This window comes from Cyrtonyx montezumae, unplaced genomic scaffold, assembly GCF_038088225.1.
Source record: "Cyrtonyx montezumae isolate F1298 unplaced genomic scaffold, pur_monq_1.0 scaffold_20, whole genome shotgun sequence".
In the NCBI taxonomy this organism is placed as follows: domain Eukaryota; kingdom Metazoa; phylum Chordata; class Aves; order Galliformes; family Odontophoridae; genus Cyrtonyx; species Cyrtonyx montezumae.
The window spans coordinates 8,095,184-8,118,173 of NW_027071937.1; the positions used below are offsets into that span (position 1 = coordinate 8,095,184).

General features: G+C 50.0%; 1 protein-coding gene across 11 annotated transcripts in view; it reads right to left on the minus strand.

The window, feature by feature from the left end:
- The window catches only part of EHMT1 (euchromatic histone lysine methyltransferase 1), a 92,936-nt gene that overhangs the window by 38,229 nt on the left and 31,717 nt on the right, over nucleotides 1-22,990 (minus strand). For 6 of the 11 annotated variants that reach the window (XM_065737632.1, XM_065737637.1, XM_065737636.1 and 3 more), the window contains exons 2-4: nucleotides 15,445-15,532; nucleotides 7,996-8,552; nucleotides 5,388-5,429 (exon numbers count right to left, since the gene is read on the minus strand). In XM_065737632.1, coding sequence (XP_065593704.1) covers nucleotides 5,388-5,429; nucleotides 7,996-8,552; nucleotides 15,445-15,532 — 687 coding nt within the window. Of the gene's footprint in view, nucleotides 1-5,387; nucleotides 5,430-7,995; nucleotides 8,553-15,444; nucleotides 15,533-16,477; nucleotides 17,011-17,425; nucleotides 19,646-20,189; nucleotides 20,383-20,489; nucleotides 20,577-22,990 lie in introns of those variants that run through there. The other 5 variants (XM_065737635.1, XM_065737634.1, XM_065737631.1 and 2 more) reach the window with 5 other exon arrangements.

A 22,990-nucleotide genomic window follows, 5' to 3' on the forward strand; every position in this document is an offset into this window, starting at 1 on the left:
CTCTACTCCATGCCTGCAGACAGGCTCCAACACAGCTTGCACATGCTCTGATGTGAGCACACCTCACCCCACACCTTCAGTCACACACCGACTGCTGCGGCCGCACGTGCACTGCTGCGCTCTCACAGAGAGGATTGGGTAAATGGTGCCACTCCGATCTGCCATCTGACACTGGCTCTGCCTTCCTCTGTGTTAAGCAGAAGGCCTAGCCCCATCCCTGCCTCTCCATACACCTGTCCATCAACTGCCAAGCAGGTTTGGAAGAGATGCTCCAGAAAACCAAGAGCATTGGTAGCAGATGACAAGCTCTGCAGTGGCAATGCGCTGCTCCAGCACTTCCTATGCGACTTCCAAAGCAACAGCTGAAATACCAGAACAGAATAAGGAATGCAGGCAAAAGGAAGGAAGAAAAAAGGCAGCAAGAAATAAAAATACTCTAAGTCTGGGTTCAGATGGGCACTGTCAGATGCTGCTTTCAAGCAATGTGTGACCTTGTGAACAAACGGGGAAGCGACTGATTCTCCTAATTACAGCTGTGCCATGCGCACAGTGCTGGCAGACAGCGAGGGCCTGGGCACGGCCAGAAAAGCCACAGTGATAATCCAAAATGACCTGCAGAAAGAGGCCATCACATTTCCACTGATTCCCACTTCGAGCCCGTATCTTCTGGCTGAATTAGCCCATCTCTTCCTAAAAGGCATCTAGTCGTGGATTAATGATGTCAGAGATGACAAACCTACCATACCCTTTGATTTGTTGTTCCAGTGCTTAATTGCTCTCCTTGTCAGATAATTAAGTGCGTTATGCATTTCCCACTAAATTAAAAAGCCCCGTGTCATCAGAAACTCTCATTCCAAGTACTTACAGTCTGCAGTTGAGGAAAAGTTTTACAAACTTTCTATTCAATATGTTTAATAGAATGAGCAAATTAAGTGCCTGAAGGATCATTTTCTGGACATGGGATCACTCCTGAGACTGCTCCAGCTCCTCTTCCCCTTAGAACAAGTACGTCAGGAGCACTGGGCACAGCATGCCAATAATAGTCTCAACAATACTATTTATACCTCTTCCAAGTCCATAGTTTACAGATCTAAAGGTTAACTCTCAGATACAGGACTATTCTGAGAATTCCCAAGTCTCCTGGGATGTCCACTGCTTCCCGTATTTAACTCAAAATTAGGAAAATGAGCACAAGAGAAGCAGGTCTGACACAGAGCTGCCTGCAGCTAAACCAGTGTACGTAAGGGCTTTGTCCTTTCCGTGCAGGTCCTTCCAACTGGTGTCAGATAAAGTCTGCCGTTGCTCCCAAGTGTTAAGAACTCACATCCAGATCACACCAGACTGTTTGGCAGAAACACAAGCAAATTATTAATGAAAAAAAGTTATTAGCTTGGGGTTTTTCTTTCCCCCTGTAATTACAATGCAGAAATAAATATCTTCAATAGGGCTGCATGACAGCTGTTCAATGCGACCTTCTCCATAGCAATTCTGGTAAAGCAGTTTCAAATCCAAATCCGAGCCTTGTGAGATCTGCACTGTTATGTGGAGCCATATGGAGCAACACTAAGGAACAGAATTCTTGCAGAGAGGCGACCACATCTCCCAAGAAATCTCACAGCACAGGAAGCTGAACAGGCCATCAGTAAAACATATTACATGTAAGTTTCACATCTATAGAAATCAAACGTTAAATCTGAGGACTGGGACTAAAGAGATCAGCAGAGATCTGGAAGCATTCACACTCAGCTCACACTCAGCTTTCCCACCATCCTTCCCCATTCCCCATGAGCTGAAGCACACAGTCACATCGTTCCCATTAAACATTAACCTTCCACCAAGAGCACTACGAATGCTTAGTGGATTTAACTTTATTCTTTCACTGTTTCTACTCTCTGAAATCTGTCAGCTCCTTAGCCCCAGTCTGTAGGTTCAGTCCCTCCAGGTCCTTCACACAGAGCTCCTGCACTGCACTGCTCTGCTCTGTTGACTCCAGATTTAAGCACTCCCAGAAAAGAGGCTTTGCTAATCTAGCACACTGCTCTGCTGGGAAATCTCTTCTTCCTTAAAATCCCATCAGGCTGGTGAAATGCTGGCTTAGGCACAGGCACAGATGTCCCACAGCCCCCATCCCACAGCCCGACCTCTCCGAGCAGAGAGTAGGTAGCTGCAACTAAAAGGGGAAGGCAAAGGGAGGACCAAATGCAAAGCATCCACTGTGTTCCAGAAAGTTTAGTGATGGGGAGAAAGCTGTCAAAGGCAAATGTCAGACAGAGGTTTCCCCTGCAGAACAGGGGGATGGCAGCCACTGCTCTGCCTTGCTCTGTCCCAGCCCGGAGCTGGCACGACTCGGTAGCACCTCCATGGGCTGCCACCTGAACTCATCTGACTGCAGTTAGTGCTTCTGTCACCTGCTGCTGCTCTCTACTTTCATGATGGATGGACCCTCTCTCCTCATGCACGTGGGCCTCAACACTACTCCTGCAGCACAGCAGCTGCCCAAGCCAACCCCTGCCTGTCAGCCCCCCTTCCCTTCCCTTCCCCAGGTTGGCAGAGGAGGTGCAAGGCACACTAACACTGCCAGAGTGCAAACAAAGGGGCTGCCAATAGCTGGCACTTCAATAAACCCCATGGTCTAATCACCAATTTGCCATGACAAATCCTATCATGTTCCTGCCTCAATTCCTGAAGATCCAAGGCTCTTCCTCTTCTCTCTGCTTTGGGTGGAAAATGCAACACTGGAGCTTGCACCAGAAGCAACCATGCCAGGAATGCCTGGCTTTCCAGGAGCTGACCTGCTGAGAGCCCCACCACAGATGCACACTCTTCCATGCGCAGTTTCAGCTAAACAAACTGCTGTGCTCAGAAACTCAATCATCTGCTTCCACTTACACCAATGAACTCAAGGGAACAGTGGTGCCTTCACTGCAAACAGGCAAGAAGCACAATCACTGATACTAAATTTACCCCACTGCTCTGTCCGATACAGCTGGGGTGTCTTTCTTTTTTCCCCAGTCATACAGCAAGTTCTGTTTTGACAGTGAGGAGATTCCCATGCAAAGACAGCTCGAGGTCACAGCCTCAGCTCTGTGGTCCCAAGGCAGTCTGAGCCACCACGTGTGTATGCCACCATCAACCAAGAAACAATCAAAAACCATCATGCAGAAACTGCATTACAAAACCAAACCCATTAGCAGCTTCTCATGTGGCATCAGCCAGTGCTATGTGACAGGTTGTGAAGTTCCTGCTTCGTGCTGGGCACTGGGAGGAATGGGCAAGAAGCTGAAGGCAGCTATTGCAAGGCTTAGGGCAGTGTCCAGAGATGCCTGAGTATGGAAACAAAGAAAACCGAACACAAATACATTCAGTGCATTCACGTTCCTTCGACTGGCACAAGACATCATCATTTTATGTGTTTAAGAAAATCATATTCAGATACTTACTACACTGTAATGGGATCAACCCTGTTTCTATTACCGGCACAGAAATCCCCTACAGCATCAGGGAGAAGTTGCTAAAAATGGCCAAGACAGACTACCCCACTATTTTTTCCCAGAAGCAAAGATAAAGAACAAATAAGCCGTACTAATTAAACGCCGTGTCGGTACGGCAGACCGCGCAGCCCCGCAATTAAGAGCTCTTTCATTACCAAAGCAGACGAGCTAGCAAGGAGAAGACTGATGCTGGAAGCACAGCCGTGTGCTGAGCAAAGACTCCTGCACGCTCCTGTGGGTGCTGCTTCCCAGCAGGGCTGCTGCTCACACTGCACTCCCAGCACCAGCTCCAGCTCGGTCTTATTTTCCTTATTCTCAGGAGTATCATCTCCAGCACAGCACGAGCTAGCAAGCGAAGCCCAACAGCTAGAGGAGGAACCCAAAGCAAGGCTGCTGGGCAGCAAGGCTGTGTCCATGAGTGTGCCAGGGGCTCCAACAACTGGGGAATGATACTTAAACAAGAAATACCAGCCCACTATGAAGAACAGACCCCCAGCACAGCACAGCACCTGCATGGGCCATGGCAGCGCAGCTCTCCATCACTTCTGCTGTTGTTACAGAAGTACAGCTCTGTACAGAAGCTCAAGCAGCTGTCTGGGGACCCTCACCACTGCCTTGGCGAGGCTGTCTGATGAGTCCAGCTGCACAAGTGACCCAACCATCTGCTCACAACCTCCAGAAGCTCGGCCCTGTTAGGATGACTGCGACGGCACCGATGTGTGTGTGGTCACATATCCACCTCAAATGGAAGACATCCGACACCCATGGCCTCTTCACTCCTAAGGAAGGGTCCCCACACAGGATATTTAACCATGGCTGAGATGGCACACACAGACCTCAAGCTTCCAGACCTATGGAAAGGGTTTTGAAGGTGCACACCTTGTAGGGTCAGAAGAGCCAACAGCAGCTCTCCAAATCAGATGGAGAGCTCTTTCACTTTTCTTTCGGTGCTTGTTTTCACCCAGGAGCCAACATCCCCATCACTACCCCCATTAGAACTTGCCCTCTGACGGTTTTGGGGTATTAGAGGGTTTCATCTCACCGAACAACCCCAGGCACTTGCAATCCACCAAGAGCCACCTGCCCAGCCCTGAGAGACGACAAGAAGCAGCAAGGCCAGGAGGAGCTCCTGCAGAGCAGCCCATAGCAGTGCTGCTGGGCACTGACACAGTGCTTGACAGCAACAACAGCTGTGTGCACACAGAAAGCTGCTGGGACCAGGCAGTGGGCAGCAGAAATAAATACCAACATAAGCAAAGGAGGTCTGTTCCTTGATCCTCCTTCCTGGCCAGGCTTTATCCCTCCCAGCCAAAGGGTTCCCATGTTTTGAGCTCACTTTGTAAAAGTGAATGAGATATTAATTCTCCTGTTTCTGAAGAGGGTTCAGTGCCTCTGACCTCATTCTCTATCCAGGACAAAACTGCCACCAGAAACACAGAGCTCCAGTTACAGCCTTATGGTCACCACAGAGTGACTGGAAACAACCTGGGAGTCCCAGCTCAGACTATCTTAAGGGATAACTATGGGACGCTCTCACCTCCAAGATCCTTCTTCCCTTCCAGACATCTCAGAGAAGTTAAACATTGAAATGGGGGGTGTTCCTGAGCAGGAAGGACCCTCTCAAAGCTCAACACACACACACACACACACACACACACACACACACACACACACACACACACACTTCCCTTTTGGTCTGTTGTCTCACCCTGCAAACCTTTGTTTTCTCAACAGTTATAAAGGGATTAAGAAAGAATGGAATAAATTCTTCCAAAGGTGCCGAGTTTGTGCTGCTGCACCGACAGAAGGGGGGTGACCCCAATGCTGTCAAAACTCTTCTGAGACCTCTGTTCAAAAACCAACATAACATGAAACAACATCAATTAAAATTGTCACCTGTTTCAGATTCAGCTTCGATCCCAATTCAGGAAGCAATTCCTAAACAGAGAAAAAGCTGGTTACATTTGTGAGAAAATCACTTCCTTCCTTTCAAAGACCAAGACACACATACAGAAAAGGCTGCTGAGGTCCCCATGCAACTGTAAGGCTGGAGAAAACCATTTTTTTGGCCCCACAGGGGGCTCTGCAGGAGCTGAGGAGTGAAAGTTAATGCACTGCAGGCAACAAAACACCTTCTTCCCCAATTCCTTCTCTTGGCGTATACATGCAAGAGGATTCTACCAAAAGAAGAGTAATGCTCTAAAAAATTAATGATGAAAATCCACGTGTCCTGTGACAGCAAATTCTGGGTGATTTCCACAATTCCTATAACACATCCACCTGCTCCCATAGTGCTTTCGAAGGGGAAAAGGCACAACTGCATGTGCCATGCTGAGGAGCCTCTTATAAGCCTCTCAACAAAGAAATAATCAGGAGAGAAAAATAACAAGTAGCAGAGACTGCTCCTCAAATGAAAACAGCATGTAAATTCGAAAGACAATGGGGAAAAATAGGTAGTAATTATCTGGAAGGCTGAACAAAACAGCTGTTTTATTGTCTTGCAGAAATGAGATCAAATCTTGGGGACTGCGGGCTCGCATTCAGATGCAGAGGCTTGAAAAGGAAACGTGCCAATGGTCTCTTCCTACCACCTTCTTGTGAATTTTGTTCCTCTCACCACTTCCAAGCCAAGGAAAAGGGCTGCACTGCAGAGCACGGGCCCTGCACTTTTTACAGCGGCCCACAACTGCAAGCTTTGCCTTTTGAATCCACCGCTGCTGCCGTGAGCAAGGAGTGATCACCAGCACAACCACAGCCCTCCTGGAGCACGGTGATGGCAATGCAAACACTCCAATGTTGCAAGCAGCTTTCTAGAGACAAGCCTTAAAGCCCAAGGGGTTGTATAAAAAATCCTTCTGATGTATCATAAATTATGAATGACGAAAACACTCCTTCCTAACCCAGCCATCCTCTTTTAGAAGGGAATTGCCTCTTCCAATTGCTCAGCCCCAAGGGGGTCTCTCCCTGTCAAATTCCACCAGGGTCGGGGTTTGCCCGGCCTAATTTGAGTGCACAACAGGCTGCTGGAGGAGAGCTGCGAGGTTTCAGCTGCAGAGCCTTGTTTGGGTAAGAAAGCCTTCCATGAGGCTTCCATCAGGCTGCCTGTGCTGCATCTGGGCCTCCCCAGCTGCCAGCCAAAAAACTCAGCAGGGGGGCAAGAGCCGGAGAATTGAAATGCAATCAGGGGAAGGCAGAGGGGAAATTAGCGGTTTGGGAGAACGGTTGGGAAATCGTGGCCGTGTGGTTTCTGCCCTGCTCTGCAGGCTGCACGCCATCAGGTTTGCAGGCTCCATGTGTCTGGACTCCCACCTGCTTCCGGAGTCACAGGTGCTGCAGCACCAAGGGCACCTTTCCCCATCTGTGGCTGGCTAGCTGCCACCAACCTTTTCTCTTTTTTTTTTTCCCCCTTCCCCTTCTCCAGACCACAGTGATTCACAGCTTTGAGACCTTTACACCGTCCTGCTGCCACGCTGCAACATGTAGGTGACATCTGAGGATCATCTGGCATTGGCTTGTCCACAAAATGCTGGGAGTTAGCAGTAATCCACTACGCCACACTCAGAGAGCTGCAGCAGCCTCCCATTTATTTCAGGCTGTCACTCACGTTGCCAAGCAGGGCTCTCAGCAATCCGTGTACCTCGACCCAGGTACAGGATGGTCCCTCTCCATCGTAAGACACAGCACGGTGGAAGGATCTAGCTCATCGTAGCTAAATATAAAGTGTCACAGGGTTGGAGATCAGGTGCTCGTGGTGCAGCTCTCCCTGTTCCCAGTATCTAATTCCCCATCTTTGGCGAAAGAACCAAAACCTGGGTCCATGTTTACAACAAAGAAAGGCCCATTTCTGCTCACTCTCACTATAACTTGGGGTCACAAGATGACTTCAAATCTCCTTTTACCTCCTAAACAAAAATTAGTTCTCTCTTTTATTAAGTGATGGTAAACCCACCCCCTAGGGTTCTGCAGGGAAGATTTCTGAACAAGCTGCATTACTGTAGGCAGCAAGTGCAGAGGAAGAAAACATCATCTGGTTTAATGACATGGCAATGCAATCAAGCTGCCTAACATATCAGCTTCTTGACAGCTTTCAAGCTTAGGAGAAGCCCAAGTTAACACACTATGCTTAATTTCCTCAGGGTCAAACTTATAAGAAATCTAATTTGTTTCATAAGCAGCTCTGGATTTCAGCAGACAGCTGATGAGCAAGACAGCCAAGAGAGAAAGGCCATTTAGAGTCTCTGATAGAACTGCCAGAGAAGGCAATCGATCAATTATATATTTAGAAACACATTGGGGAAGGGATCTGATTGTGGTCACGTGACTGTTTGAACAACTCTGTCCCTCTGTAAGAACAGGAAAAAAAAGAAAAAAAGAATAAAAATCAGTCTGCTCAGTGGGACATCTCTGAAATAAGTGCATCCCCGTGCACCAAAGCGTCCCTCCCATACACCCAGAGAAAGCCAAGACCTAGCAGCACAGCACTGCTGCTGGCCGTATACATTACCAGGCTAGGGGTAGGTTTAGGCATTGTCTTCCGTGCTCTGTGGACCTTGACTTCAGTGTTAGCAGCAGTGGCTTTTTTAGCATCCATGTCCTTACTGCCCTCCCCGAGCTTGGTTGGCATCGTGGCTTGCATCTGAGAAAAGGTGCCCACAGTTCTCCCTTTGCTTACTCCTCCTGGAAGGGTTTTTGCAGCATGGCCAGTGAGAGAAGCAAAGGTGCTGGTAGTCCTTAGAGGTTGCTCCTGTGCCATCTGCTTGGTTAGAATATATCCATTGCTCCCTGTTAGAGAAGTCTGTGTGAAGTCATTAGCTTTCATATGGTTTTGCTTCCCAGTCTCACCATCTCGTTCAGAAATGCCATTCTCTGCTATCCTATTTAACTTAGTACTAGAGTCCTGCTGGCTCACTTTTGTATTGTCCTGAGTGTTTTTTGCTGGGTTTGGGTGGCTCCCAGCCTCGCCGTGCTCACAGGAACCGTTGGTTTCACCGTCTACAGCCATTTTTGGTTCCCCCACTTGCTTTTCTGTAGCGCTTTCATCCGCAGCCATGGCATTGAACCCTGGAGAAAGAGAGAGGAGAAAGAGAAGGGAGGAGAAAGAAAAAGGGTCACAGGTGTCATTAAAACACACAGCGGATAACGACGAGTAACCGTCTCCCCCAAAGAAGAAGCGCTCGTGACGTGTTTCCACTTGGCCTGCCAACACACCTACCTGACTGGCTTGGCCAGATCCTGGCATGGCAAAAACTGGGGCAGCTCAGCTGAAAGCACTGCACTCATTCTGACTTGCCTCAGCTGCAGATGCAGCCATTTATTCCCCAACGATGGATTTTTCAAGGTAAATGTTATCTTTAGCTTTTCCAATAACTACATTTATAGGATCGTATGTCAACACTTCGCATGTCAAACAAAACACTGCCCAATCTTGCACTCGGATCTCTGGCAGAGCTCTTCACAGTGCCAGACTGACACAGGAGGGCTGCTGGGGAGCTGGATGTGCTGCTACGGCACAGCCCAGGGCCTGGAGGTGTCTGCAAGGAATAAGCTCTGCAAGCAGCACTGCTCACCAAAGATCACTCTTCCAGCAGAAAGCAGCAGCACAGGAGCAGGACTCGTGGTGTCACTTCAGAGGTAATAGCCAGAGTAAACACAGCGGTGAAGCAAGCTAATTGCAATTCCAGACTAAAACAATTGCAGGGTTAAAACACAGTGAGATCTCTGCAGGCCAAAAGCTCACTAGCAGATAACACAGGAGCGTCCATGCAAAGACTTTTTTTTTCTCCTTTCCACATATTTCCACGCTCCCCCGCCAGGACAGTTTCATCCCACAGGTACTTCAGACCTGAGCTGACAGAATCCAAGTATGAAAGGTTCCTGACACGACACAGCAGCAGCTCCCCAGGCAACCAGGCCTGATAACAATTCACTGGCATGTTCAGTGAACTGACTTGATCAACCTGCTGTTAGGGATTCTGCGTACTGTTTTCATTCCAGAGGCCAGACCGTTATGAAAAGCATCCTAAGTACCACCAAAAGCTCTGTCCAAACAGTCTGGAGGAGCAGGTAGGACTGATTTACAGCCAACTGAAGTTATTTTAGCCTACAGTAGAACCCAGCATTCAAAGCAGAGAACAGCTGTGTGAGCCAGAGCAGCATGCTGCTATCGGCACCTTGCTTCGCACCACTCATGGAGACTGATATCCTGAAGGTCTCTGCTGATCTGCTGAAAACCTTCTGCACGGCTCCAAACCCAGTGCCCACCTCCCCTGAGTGCTGCCAGGCATTGCTGGGGGAAGCAGAGGGGCAGGGGCACCATGCAGCAGGCAGGCATCACCGCTCTCTGAACACCATTCAAAGTCAGCATCCCCCCTGCTGCCTCCAAGACCACCTCCTGCGTACTGAAAGCGCTGACAAGGTGCACATGGGTTGGACTCATGATGGGGCAAACACAAAACTGCTCCTAGGTGTGAAATCTTGGGCAGGGGGAGCAAAGTGTTGTGCTTTTTCAACTTTTGTTTCTCTCATTCTTCACTGAGCGTCCGTAGAAGACCACAGCAGTAAGGTGGGCTCTCTGAGTGCAGCTGGAGGCCCCCAGTGCTCAGCAGCAGGCACCAGGCAGAGTGAAGCCTGTGGTATTTGTTGACTGCACAGCAAACAGCTTCTGTTGGCTGAGTATCAGATAAAGCGAACGAGCTGTGAGCAAGAATTGCTCTACCTGCCAGGAGGACAACCAGACCAAGGTAAATGAGAGCACTGCCCTAGGGGAAAGAAAAACTGCATTAGGCCCCAAAGCATCACGCTTTCTGAATGATCCATGAGGCTGAAATAGACATAATTCAACATACGTTTGGATTTTTGCTGAACAGGGGCCTACAGAAAGGGATGGGAACACAATCTAGAGAGAGCAGGAGCCTCTCAGGGGATAAATGCCTCATAAAAGCCTGCAGGAGCTCTTCAACAGCACCAGCTAAAGAAATGCTCATTCCTTACATTTCACTTTTTCTTCGTTTTCAAAAAAAAAAAGTTGCAAACCTGCTGAAATCTTGACTTACAATAGACCTCGTGACAATGAGCTCCATGGGTCAGTCAACAAGTTCCTCTCAAAAGCCCATCCCAATGGGAGGCTTTTCTGCTCGTGCCGGGAACACAAGAGAATAAAAACCTGAAACTGATTATTTCTCTGAAACTTTACAGCATTCGTTCCTTCTAAACAGACCAAAACTATGTGTTGTCTGTATGCTCTTCTCTCTCCAACTCCCTCTTTGTCCTTTACTTCAAAAAATATGTATACAGAAAAAAATATACAGCCTATTTCCATGGGTGTGTAACCTCAATGACTAGAAGCATCTCTGTACCTCCAGCACTGCCTTACGCACCCCCTGTGCCACATTTAGCAGGAGAAGCCTGTCACATTGTTCACAATGCTGCCTGCACCCCGACCCAAGCACCCACAGTTAACTTGTAAAGCAGCACTAGGAAATTCTTTACTCAGAGACGGTGAGGTGCCAGTGCTGCCCTCAGAGCTGCAGGTGTGCCATCCCTGGAGATGCCCGTGGCCATGGAAGGGTGCTGGGCAGCCTGAGCTGGGGGGCAGCCAGCCCACGGCAGGGGGTGCAACTTGACATCCCTTAGGGTCCCATCCAACCCAACCATCCTGCAATTCTATCAGTCCAGCACAACCACAGGCCAACCTGTCCAGCTGCCCATTCACCTAGCAAGGTATCTGAAGCTGCTACCAGAACAATCTTCGGTGTGCATCTTCTAGGAGCTGGATACTAGCTCTGCAATTCCACAAGCAATATAATCAGCATTATATCTAAACCAGTGCTCTGCACTAGCAGCTCACTGCGAGCAACGAAGAGTTCACAGCCTTCCACCTCTCCAAGCGCTCACACAGACCCTCCATAGCAGGTTCACTTTTAAGCTTTCTCCTCCATATCAAACACAGTTACTCAAAATTAAATTACAACTGTCATGAAGAGAATGGGATCTTGAGAAAGGAGGGAGGAGCTGAGCCAGACAGTGCTGTGAGCACAGTGCGACGGATGCTCCGGCAGCACGCTGCTGCTGGGACACACCAGCTTCCCACCTGCAGGCAGACAGGGGCTCGGTAGTACTGAGAGAATCCTCCAAAAGAAATAAAAGCCTTCAATATATTTTGTTAAACCCCGATCTCTCAGTTCAATGAGACAAAATAAGAAAAACATGCAAGCGTTAGGAGCATTGCTCCAGGCCAAAAGGCAATCATCGCTGAAAAAACAACCAAGAATAAAGGTCCTTCAAGCGAGTGCTTGGTTATCTGTTCTGGAACTTAGACGTTTTCCTGGGCACCTCAGTAGTGCTGGAGGCTGCTGACATCCTGCAGGGTCCTCCCATGGGTGTGCTCCTCACGCAGGGCACAGGGCTGCAGCAGAGCCACACTGAGCCCAGCACAGCTCATGATTCTCAACTGCACTACAGGTGAGTGCGTATTTATACACACGTTTCATAGGTGTTGATCTTTAAGTGCTTGCTGATGTCTTTAAGACACCACAGACACCGCCGGTGTTTCTCCGATGTCCAACTGACCTGCTGGAAAAAGCGAGGAGTGCACCTCCTTAATCCCTGCCTTGTGGTTCCTCCAACCTCTTCCTTCTCAAAATGGAAGAAAATCATGAAGCAGAGAAAGCTCCAGCTGCAATGAAAAGGCTGCTGAAGAGATGAGAGTCCCGACCAGTACGGAATGGGAGATTGGGATCCCATCCTCCATCTGAGAGAAAACCTCCACCTATCATACATGCCAAAAAGCCGAGCGCTATGAAGCCAAGAAATGAAGAGTATTACAAGTTTCAGGCCAAAGTTCCTCTTTGGGATGAGTTACTGATTGCCTTGATTACTTTTTGTCCTTTTCACATCAGTGTAGGCAGACGATGTCCAGGAGGGCTCAGCTTTGTGTTTCCACAATGTACATGCCACCCTCCTACTGCCCTGGAGTCCACAGCAACCTGTGGGAGCCTGCCCCACATCTCCTGTAGGACACAGCCATAGCAAAACAGGGAAAAACAGCAAAAAAAAAAAAGAACGTGTGTTGTTAATGTCCCACAATGAGCTTACAGCTGGGTAGGTGGGGCTCAGACTCTTGCCAATGGGCTGCCCATAAATACTGGTGATGACTGAAAGGTGTTTAATGCCCCACATGAAATTAATTGTCCCTATGGCACAGGATGGAGTCCCCAGGCAGAGCGAGCACCTGGCAGGCTGTCAGGGTGGGGAGCGACCACCTGGACTGTGTGAGCATCCTTGGTTCCACCTGGCCTCCTGGCTGCCAGTCTCAGCAGGGAGTCCCAGCGCTGAGCAAGTCAAGGCAGGGAGATTATTCTTCTTCTCCTTTTAAAACACCTATCTACACCTGGGAGCAGCACACTGCTCACCCAAGGCAGCTTCCTATCTGCAATAAGAGGCAGAGGAGAAAAAAAAAAAAAAGAGATAAAACAACAACACAACAAAAAGAAAAAGCCCTTCCAGGAAATTAAAACGCTAACACTCTCTAAAAGCACCTTTCTGAAAGCAAAGTGACTTTGCACAGCTCACCCAGCAACACTGCTCCTGTAAAGCAGCTGCCTCGGGTGGAGGCTCATGGAGGCTCAGCCTAATGGGGAACTTCGCCCCTCGCTGTGGCTGAGTGCAGCTTCCCACCTCCGGGGTAGGAGCAACAACAAGGAGCAGTTTGCACTGGAAGGTCATGTCGGTTGAAGCACACAGCTGGAAGCTAAGGACAGGAGGAGGAGAACTGAAATCCCTTGCAGTTCTTGCAAGAAACCACTTCTGACTAGCTTCTGAGTCAGGCTAAGTACAACGCAGCGTAATAAAACACTTCTGCTCAACCCTTCCCTCTCCCTGCCCGTCCTCCTTCCCTGTCCAAGGCAAAGAGGGACCTGAACTACCTACACAAAAAGCTGAACTGGAATGGTTCTCCACAGGTAACAGGAAGGGACATAAAGCCTAAGCAGAAGCTCACACTGAGCTGGGAGTTAATCCCAGAATCAGGAATGAAAGCACTAGGAACACACGAAGATCTCACTCCTACAGATTATGTTAAACTTACAGTTCGGTTACTGCTCTTCATCAGTGCCAGGATGAAACTAGAAGCAGTGCCCATGTGCCCTGCCTGAGGGACAGGCCACTATATTTCATTTAAAGTTGCAAGCTACCTGAATTTCCTGGCCTTTGGATCTGCATGTTCCAACCTCTGCAAGTTTCCAAGGGCATGCTCCTAAAGGGAACACAACCCAGGACAGATCTAGTTTTGTGCTACAGACAAGAACTTCTTCCAACCAGTTTGCTCCACAGCAGCTCAGCCATCCTGTGAGTCTGCTACAGGGACTTCATGTTCACACCACACTCCAAAATGCAAATTCCCATACAAACTGAACACTGTTATTAACAGAACTTATGACTAATTGAACTGCTATGATGGCCACAGATGGTTAATGAAGGTCAGCTAAGAACAGTGCATACAGCACAATGACCAAGCAAACCATTGTCTTCTACACAAATGGTATGTTTGAGAAGAAGGAGAATACAATCTGAATCTCACCGCAAGAATGGAAACTATGCAGTTTAGATGTTAGGATCCTTTTTTTTTTCCAGTAATAGAACAGTACAGTAAGCTGAAGTGGTTGAAATTTGAGCACCTTGTCAACCCTCAGGACTGCTCCTGCACAGGGAGGGTTCCCAGCTTCCTTTTTAGACACAGCATTTCCTTTTAGTCAGAATGAGTCAAGACTTGCAAGGCATAGAAGTTTCTCTTTTCCAGACCTCATCCTGCCTTTTCACCTCCACACACGCTTGCCACTTACCTTGAGAACAACCTAGAGCTAAATTCACTAGCGTTAATACTCCTGAGCCAAGCAAGGCAAGGGATCAAAGCTCAAGCCTCTTCCCAGAGGAATGCAACCTCACACCGTCATCGCAGACTCCATTTCTGGTCTTCCCGGATCAGAGGTCCACGTGGAACTGACGTCAGCAGCAATGCTCACGTGCTGCCAGTTAATATGCAAGCACCGTGCTCACATCTGACACAGCACTCAATATTTTGCTTGCCTGCCCTTTACTTTCTAACCAGAGCAAAACATTATGCTGGGCAGAAGAGAACTCATACAGGTCCAAATTAAGTCCAAAATTTTGTTTCTAGCAAGATTGGGGCAGTCAGTTCAGTGCTCTTCTGATGTTCTCTTATGGAGAGGAGAACAAAAATTCCCCAGATCCTGGCAGATCAATGAGAAGCAGCTAGTCAAGGAATAATAAAGCCATGAAAAGAAAGTTGGGGAAATAAAAAAAAAAGATTAGGGGCTGTGGTGTTTCTTTTTTCCCCCCTAATCCCACCGACATCTATTAAGCTCTCAGATCTCTGTGTGTGCAACTCACAGACAACCAGAGGAAAGATTTCATCCAACTAACATGTGCACTATAGCCTGCAAAGTAAAAGAAAGCAGAGACAAGGCAGAAGCCAGGAAGCACGAGGCACGAGGTGTCTCGCCCAGCCAGCAGTGATCACTGCCTGCTCTGGAGCAACAGAGACTCAGAGGAAAACAGAAAGTTAACTTTAATAGGGAGGAAAAAGGCTGGGTCATCGCGTGGATCAGAGTTCGACTGAAAACAGTCACACAGGGGAGGTTCAAAGTAACTCGAGCCTCCTTTGTGTCTCACAGCCACACCAAAGCAGAAGCGAAAACCATATGTAATTCTTCAGGTGGGTGGAGATGGATGGACTGTAGAACAAATTTGCATCTTGTAGGGAAAAGCCCTGCGCAGGACAACACAGGAGGAGAACGGGGCTGCTCCCTTTGTGAGAGCACAGCTGAGCCCCTGGGCACAGAGTACATCTCTCAGCCCTCACCTCGTTCCCAGCTTGCCACCAGCCAACCCCATGAGCCAGGCTGAGCTCTGGCCTTCCACCGAGGCAGGTGCTCACCTTCCTCCTTGTTGTTGGTGATATCTTTCAGCAGTTCAGTCTTCATGCAGGCGTCTTTCCTTGTCTCTCCCTTACTCAGCACTGTTTGCTGATGGGGGGGAGGAAAAAGAAATACCGAGTTTTAGCTCCAAGTTCATATACACATTGCATTAAAAAACAAATGAACAAATAAGAGACAATCGTGGACGTATCCTGTTTACATCACAGGCCAACCTCACTCTGCAGAATACCGCTGGCAGGAAACTGCCAAAGCACAGGTCAAAGATAAAGCCCCAGGGCCAGGACCTGCGCTTGGGGCCAAGGCGGGCACTGCAGCTTTTATTTTTCTCCAGAAAGGGAACACCTGCTCTCCCCTCTGCCTTTCACATGCCTGGCATCACACTGCTAGGTCGGGTCTGCACCCTTAACACCACTGCTGTGGATTTTTTTGGGGGGGCAGACAGATTGAAACAAGTAATAATTAAAACAAAAAAAAAGCTACCAAAACAAAGGAGAGAAGTCTTAAGAAACCCACAACCAGACACAGAGATGAGAAGGGTCCTTTGCCACAGCTCTCTGCTCCCAACCTAAAAGGCGAGCAGGGCACCCACCTCACAGAGATGCATGGCACCAGGGGAGCCCTGGCACCGTGAGCCCACCCAACCAAGTGCTGTAGGCAAAACTGGTTCCCGCAGCCGTGCAAATGAAAAGGTTTAAAGCACACTGAGAGATTAAAAAAAGGAACAGAAGGCCTGCCCGTCTCCCATAAAGCAAGCAAGAGATAAGAAATGCATACGAAGGCTGGCACATCGCCTTCAAAGGCATCGCCAGGCAAACAAGGCACTGCTGCTCGCCCTTCCCCAACCACTATCAGCTTGAAGCCACCAGGGCAGACCTGCCTTGGTGCTACTGCTGGCAGCCACAGGACCAGCCTGCCTTCCAACAGCTCCCATCACGGAGCCACAAGAACACAGCCTCCAACGCGAACACACAACAGCTTTGCTCTGCTAAGCCATGACACGCATCTTTAAGAACATCTGCAAGTAAATCCTACCTCTCCTCCACCAAGACATGCTGTGAAGTGGGGATAACTTCACCTGCCCAACAAGCTCATCCTGGTGCAAGGGGAAGCAGGGAGCCGCCCTGGGGCCTGGCCTGTGCAGCAAGCCCCTGCTCATCTCACGCAGACCTGCTGGTTTTCCCAAGCTTTGTTACAATAAATAGAGGTCGTGATATTCCTGCTGTTCAACTGACTCCCCCTGAAAGCCTCAGCGTTTCCAGCAGGCCATTTCCATCCCTCCCATCCTTTATTTTTCAAGCAGCTCCCCCACTCCACCAATTATTCACGCCCTCCCTTTCACGGGGACACTGCTGCTGCTCAGACCACGAGGCCTAAAGAAAAGCCACTGCAGGAGCCCCGGCAGCTAACGAACACGCTCCCTCTTCTCTGCAATTAACATGAGCCCAGAACTGCCCCGCATCCCTGACAGCGACGGGAGCTCTCAAATAACCATCTCCAGCACCAAGAGAGGAACCATGGCTGTTGCATGGTGGAGTAGGAAAGCTCGGTGCCAAGGCAAAGCCACCGAGGAGGTCCCCAGCCAAGCGGCCTCACTAGCAGCAGCCCAGCGGCCTCCAGGCATTGCTCTGGAACAAACAAACAGTCAGCATCGCCATCCACAACGCTAACGCACCTTCGGACCTGCTGGGAGGGAAAGAACAAAGCAACAATAACGAAAAGGACAACAGTGACTTTGGGAAGCCTTCTGATCCAAAGGAGGCTCCAGGAAAGCACCGCACGGCCCTCGAAGCCTCGTCCCCGAGGACAGCGCTCACCCACCCGCGCTCCATCACCGCAGGAGGGTGCTGGCGGCAGGGCGGGCAGCAGGCAGCACCCAGGGTGCCCACCACCCACGGCCCAGGGCCAGCTGCCCAGCCATTCCCACCGGCCCACGGCTCCGCCCAGCCGAGCCAGCAGCAACTTGGCTGCGAGTGTCAATACCTCCATATTTGTGTGCCTTGCTTTTCCCCCCTTAAATTCAGAGCAAACTTCCCCTTCGCTCACACCCCATGGCCCAATCCGTCGGCTCCTGATTGGCAGGGAAATCCTATACCCACCCTCCCCGCCAGAAGTGTCGGCTCTTGCAGCAGTCCCAACAAAAGCCAACTGCCAAGCTCAGGCTGCTTCACAATAAAAGTCTCACGCTCTCCTGTTTTATTTCTTTCCCCCTTTCCCGCAGCCGACCGCCTCCATTCCCCGGCCGACCCCAGATGGATTATTAACCTCCAGCCACTGGAGAGCCTCCACCAAGGCTGCGTGCCACGAGCAGCGGGGCACGATTCCCCCCACCGCCTCCTTTTATTTTTAGATTTCGAAGGAAAGAAAAATGGCTGCGTCTTAAGAAAGGTGTCTGAAAGGGCTTTAGAAGCCAAGAAGATCCAAGCAGAGGAGCGAAGGCTGGTTTCAGTCTTTCCTCTCCGCCTCTGATTAACGAGAAACAAGGCTTCCCTTCCTCCACCACATCTTTGGAGGGGACGGAGGACAGGGCAGAGCCGAGGAAATGCTCTGCAGCATTTCCAAGCAGGCAACCAGAAACTGCATGGTGCCTTTAAAACAAAAAACAACAACAAAAAGAGCAGAGCTGGGAAGCGCAGAGAGCTTCCTCAGCCTCCTCCTTGGCATTTTCATCAGCCCTTTGCAAAAGTCCAAGCAGGTTTTACAGGCAAAGACAATACATGCACAGCACAACTCCAACATATTGTAGCTTACCAAGCCCAAGAGAGCAGTTAGTTGCATCATGAACCAGAGCTCTCTAGCAGTAGACCAGGAAGGAGCGGAGGTTGATGTGCTAAGATGACTACTTCCACAAGAGTCCTTGTTTTTTGGTTGGTTTTTTTTTTTCTCTCCTTTTTTTTTTTCTAAATCAACCAAAGCTTTGCAGCAACGCTGCTCTGATTTGAGACCTGCAGTTTAAACAGGTCAATCTGAAGGAGGGCTGGAAGCAGAATGACCAATCCATCTCCAACTCTGCCGCACAGAACTGCTGTGCTCCCAGCAGCAGCTGCACCAACACAGCCCAACACATGCACACCGGGCACGGGGGACGGCGGTGACCCTGCGGGCCTAGAAGCCCCCAGCCAACAGGTGGCACACTAGGGACACCAGCCCCCCAGGGGTGACCCCGCCAGCACAGCCCCCACAGCTGGATCTCAGCCTGTGCAAGGCAGCAGTGTGTGCTGCAGCAAGAAAGGGAGGCAAAGCTCTCCATAAACGATTGCAACTCCAGCAGCAGCGGACTCCCATTTGCTCTCTTTTTTTTTCCTGCTAATAAAACCCAACAAACCCAACCTGCTCATAACCTTTGCCTTAAAAGAAGGCAAACGTTTTGTAGCTAATAATTATATAGGAAGCAATGATTAAGAAAACACTTGAAGAGAGGCAGCGTTCGCTTTGTAGGCAGGAGAAGAGTGCTGATTTCATATTTCTGCTCTGCTCCTGCTGGGCATGGGCAAGTGTGGCATCACCAGTCACAGGGACACTGGCCGTGGGCCTGCCATCAGAAGCATTCGATTTGCAGAAGAAAGGAAATGTAACACCAGCATACCTGGCCTACAAAGCACTCACCAGTCTCAAAGCTCCTTTTCTAGGTTAAGGCCACTTCCTTATGAGCCTCGTGCAATCATGTGAACGTGGAATTTTATCTGCAGCTCACAACAAGCACTCCTCTCAGCCTGAAGCCTGTCCCCAAATCAAACCAGGCCGGCAATTCTTTTGCCTCCTGAATTCCTCCTAGAAGAACAGAAACATTTATCTTCTCTGCCCCCATGACTCCCTCCTATTCCAGCCACACGGATCAACTCCCAAAAAAAGGGGGAAGGGTAGAAACGAGGCACAAGTCCTTGCATGCAACAGCTGGGAACAAGGAGACACACGCATGAAATACAACAAGACTTAAAAGTGGGTTCTTTTAGCACAAGGCAGCCCTTAGTGATGCTCAGCCATCAGGCCAGGGGGGTTTGCAGAGCCCAGGTTCCTGCAGGGTGAGTCCAGTGAATGGGGCAGCCTTGGTACAGATGTAGCTATGCTGTCTCGCTGCTTCCACGCTGGGAAGCATTGTACCCATCTAACTGTGACCCAGAAGAGTGAAAAACAGTACAACTTGTATGTGCAGACAAATGGAAATCCAAAGCAGACAAAGGCATCTCCTTCCACTCACTGAGGTTAGCAGTGAAGTACAGCTGCTGCCCACCTCCTCCTAGCACAAGGCAGGGGGGCAGAGAACCCTAAAACAGAGATGAAGACTCTTCATCCTCTCTAGCGAAAGCAAACCAGACACTTTAGAAACACCAGGTCCCCGGGAAGGCTCAGCAAGGATGAAACCACAGCACCAAAGAGATCCTGGAGAAAACAGTTTGCAGCCTCATCCCCATCGACAACACCCAGGCACCTCTTTGGCCTTAGCCGTCCTCTTCCTCCCTCCCCCAAACCAGTGCAGCCAACGGAGCAGCTTCCTCACCCCTACCCAGCCCAGCAACAGCACAGGGAACACCTTCTCAGGTCAGGGCCCAGGGAGGTGGCCCCAGCCCGGGTGTTCCTTGGGCCATGGAGGACCTTGCCCCACGCACACCACCTCTTCCGTGCCACCTGCAACCACAGCGACGCCTGCGAGCCGGGAAAGCAGACAGGGAGAGGAAAACAAGGCAAAAAACAACACAAAAGTTGCACCCTAGGGCCTGTCCCTCTAATAGCTACAGCAAAACCTCACCAAGACTTTACTCTCCTGGAGGGTGAGAAAGGCACGCAGCGCTGCCCAGCACCCGAAGTCCTAGAGGTGGCAGCTCCTCACCACCTTGCCTCCATGGCCTACGGGCTTCGTCCTTCGTGAGGCCTTTTTTTCTGCTCTGTCATTAAGAGTGGAGCCTGGTCTTTTCCTTCAATCCCAAGAATTGCACTGAATTAGATCATCTTTCTCGGCTCACCTCCCCCTACAGGCAGCTCCCGAGCATGCTCAGCTCGGCCTGGCGCTGCCATTTCATAACTGCATTGTTTACAGACGCACACTGACCTGCCATTTTTTGACAGTAGGAGAGGAGCTGGTGCTTGCAACCACGGCTGCTCACAGCCCCACTCCTCACCACCGCCGGGGCACGGGCGAGCTCCTGCCTTGCAATAAAAATCCAATTTGGAGAAGGGAAATTGCAAAGTGTGGAATGCTGCAGTTTACTGTTGTTGTTGTTGTTGCTGTGTCTCCCCTTGATTTAGGTCAAAATCCACCTGCTCAGAGCTCGCAGTCGAGGAGGAAGAAGTTAACCCCTCTCTAGGGTGGGGGGATCACAGGTCTCGTCGAGCTCAATGCAGAATGCCAGCCATGATTTCAGCTTCTTCTAATCACAACTGTGCCTCGATGTCACCTAAAAACACAATGCTCAGCCCGGTCTGCCATCCTCTGTCAAGCCTTCCTCTGAGAAAGCAAGCCTTGGAAATACGGTATTTCCCTTGAATAAACAAGTTGGCTTAGTCCCAGCACATACAGTTTTCTCCTTTAAATGCAAACCAGAGTATTTTTGCAGGCACACAGGAAAATGAGGAGAGGAGGAGGGGAAAAGTTCTTCATTTAACACCAAGAGCTCCATTAAAAGCATTGCAAGGTTGCTCCCAGTCTCTCTCTGTTGCAGCCCTCTCCCCGTCTGTGTTTATCATGCTTTCCAGGTGAAAGCTGCTCCAAGTTATGCTGGAGAGAAAATGCCAGAAGACCTGGAGGTTTCCTCATCCTTGGAACAAGGACAATTTGTGCAAAGCTTCCTTTACAAGAGGCACTGTGCTGCTCCGACACAGTATGGCAGCGTTGCAGGGCAGACTCACACGTCAAATCTTCTTAACCCTCACCACCTCTCCCTTTTTCCACCACTTCCACCCGGCTTCCCTTTCCTCGGGGAACTGCAGTCACCTGGATCAGGGGATCCAAGCTGGTATTCTGGGTCCCAAAAGAGCTCACCCTATATATTTTTTTCCCCCAGTGATGTTTTTCTGTTGGTGGTGGTGGTGGGTTTTTTTTTCCCCTTTTATTTTTAAAAACATATTCCAATTAGCTCAGGCAGTGAACGAGCTTTTCTCCAGCTGCTTTACCAATAACCCCACACCCTGCTGGGCAGTGCCTGTCCTCCATCACTGCTCCCCTCCAGGACCAATGCCACCAGGCAGCAGAGCCAGACATTTCCTACGCTGCAGAACAGACCAAGGAGTTCAAACAGGCACCAGAGGGGAGGGGGGACAGATGGATCTGCAAAGGGCCGAGTCTGAACGTCAGGGGAGATCACGTTACTGGCTGCTGGGGTCTCGTCTGTGAAGAGGGTTTGATTTCAAAACTCATTTAATTTACAGTAGTTGAAAAGAATCGGCTGAAAGTGGTGGTTAAGGGTTATAAATTCAAGATTCGCTTCCAAATCACGGGCTTTGCAGTTCACTGCAGGAACATATGGTCCTCTGAGCGTCGAGAGCAGGGAGCACACACTGCCAGAGCCCCAAGTCTTTGGGCTGAACCAAAAGCAAGACATTTCTCCCACTGCAGGGCGGTCACTTCAGTGCTTCCTCCACCTTTGGCAGCTCCAGGAGCAAGACGAGGAGAAGGAAAAATTTAAGGGGAAAAAAACAGAAGGACAACAAAAAGCAGCCCCAGGAATCGAGTCATCCCTCCCCCAGCCATCCACAAACCAGCTGGCCATGACAGCGAAGCTCCTTAAATGTCCTTGTTTACCTGAATGAAATAGCTCCCTGTCATTGTACAAGCAGCACACGATCCCGAGATGGCACTGAGCAGAGGAGGTGGAGCTGGCAGCCCCACACTCACCCCGTAACGGGATCTGACCTCCGCACCGGAGAGGTGCAATCCTGCTGTAGGGCCACCCTGGGTAACGGGGGGGGGGGATGGTCGACACACAGGGAAATCCAAATGTCTGATTGCAATGGGAAGGGAAAGAAAAAAAATGAGGCCAAGGGCAGGAGAATGGTGTGGGTTCCTTCACACATGATCACCACAGGTAGGGTAGGGAAGAATTGTGATTTTCTTGAAAGGCAGTAGAGGCTGCTCGTGCTGGACTTCAACTTCAGTCAGTTTAATATGAAAAAAAAAAAATAAGCAACACCCAGATGGTTCACATTTAGGGCTGTTCACAGCCATGGAAGCCCAGAACTGAGATTCCTCCCTTCCCTCCAAGCAGGAGGTCAGCATGGCTCTCAATGCTCTCCAGAGGCCGCAGAGCACCACGTGCTTTGGGTGCTCAGTCATCGTGGTCCCCAGCGCTGCTCCATGGCACACCCTGCTTCCTCCAGCACCACGAGGCAGCCAGGCCTTCCCTCAGCTTCCAGAAGGAATCCTCCCCTCATGACTTCCTCCGGTTGTCTTTCCCTTGGGTGCACGTTTACTAGAGGAGAAGTCCTTGCCAGCGGGCAGGGTGGTGCGGAGCTGAGGCACCACTGCCTGCCCACCACTCCCAGCACGGCCCAACCGCCCAACGCAGGGCCTGCTGAGCACACCACGGAGTGTCTGCATTCAACACAAACAGCAAA